Source organism: Amphimedon queenslandica, unplaced genomic scaffold, assembly GCF_000090795.2.
Source record: "Amphimedon queenslandica unplaced genomic scaffold, v1.1 AMPQUscaffold_7527_Cont20523, whole genome shotgun sequence".
Classification (NCBI taxonomy): Eukaryota; Metazoa; Porifera; class Demospongiae; order Haplosclerida; family Niphatidae; genus Amphimedon; species Amphimedon queenslandica.
In genome coordinates, this window is record NW_003552190.1 from 1167 (window position 1) to 2138 (window position 972).

Here is a 972-nt window from a genome sequence, read left to right on the forward strand (position 1 = left end):
CAATTGGCTGTACCTTGGATCATGTCATGTTGTCAATGACTGTACATGATCCAATTATTATTGATACAAAATACCGTAACTTTAAAAGGTACAAACAAGACTGCTATTAATTAATGCATAACATAATTTAAAACTAGTCACTGAAGTAGAAAAAAATGGTGACTCAAAATAATAATTAATCAGTTTACACTAATATTTGGTGCATTAGCCCAACTGGAGCCCTTGAGTTCATTGCTGAATGGTAGTTGAGGCATAACTGGGGTTGGGGACTAGTTGAGTTTCTTCCATTGCTACTGCATAGCATGGATTGTGATCTGTTTGCATGTCCACTGAATGATTGAGTGAAAGTGAATTGTGTCCTTTAACAGGATCAGGTACAGTAGGACCAGTTCTTTGCTGAACATCAACTGTATAAAATGATAAAAGCATTGAGTATATTAATGTATTATTTACTGTAGTCGTAAAATGGCTGATTAGGCTGATCACTTTGTGTATTCTTGTGCTTCACTTTCACTAATGCAATAGTACACATAATCAATAGTAAGACAGTGACAATAACTATTACTAACAACACAGAAATAATAACTATACTCCAAACTGGTATTCCTGCTGTGCTTTGAATGCCTATATATAACACAGTGTATATAAATCATAGTATTTTGATAATAACAGGCTTACATACCACAAACACAGTTGTCACTGATAAAGCTATAGCCAGATGAACAAACCTGACAGCAGTTAGAGCTAGTAGTGTCACACCTCTCACAACCAGATAATGTACAAGTTAATGGAGAAGGTGAAGCCACTGAAGTGAACATGTGACTTGTGCCAAGTGAAGTGAATGAAGTATGTAGATCTAATGTAGTTGAGGAATATGTGGATGATGATGTGATTCCAGTCCCTATAAAGAAAATAATCTAATAATAACATCAGTAATAATGGTAACAAACATGGTATGAAAACAGATGAGCA

General features: G+C 34.8%; 1 protein-coding gene across 1 annotated transcript; it reads right to left on the reverse strand.

Annotated features, from left to right (window-relative positions):
• Positions 1–222: 222 nt before the first annotated feature.
• LOC109591675 (uncharacterized) lies at positions 223–893 on the reverse strand. Its single transcript, XM_020007357.1, has 3 exons — positions 683–893; positions 454–624; positions 223–407 (listed from the first exon to the last, which is right to left on the reverse strand). Exons 1-3 carry the CDS (start codon positions 816–818, stop codon positions 229–231), a joined length of 486 nt encoding a protein of 161 aa, XP_019862916.1. The 5' UTR covers positions 819–893; the 3' UTR covers positions 223–228.
• Positions 894–972: the final 79 nt, after the last annotated feature.

What these genes read in the sequence shown, in the direction of transcription:
- LOC109591675 (XM_020007357.1), bottom strand. Translation starts at nt 818, where the DNA reads ATGTTCACTTCAGTGGCTTCACCTTCTCCATTAACTTGTACATTATCT. An exon ending in CAGTGACAACTGTGTTTGTG is followed by an intron (nt 625 to 682) that starts GTATGTAAGCCT and finishes TGTTATATATAG; the next exon opens with GCATTCAAAGCACAGCAGGA. An exon ending in TCAGCCATTTTACGACTACA is followed by an intron (nt 408 to 453) that starts GTAAATAATACA and finishes CATTTTATACAG; the next exon opens with TTGATGTTCAGCAAAGAACT.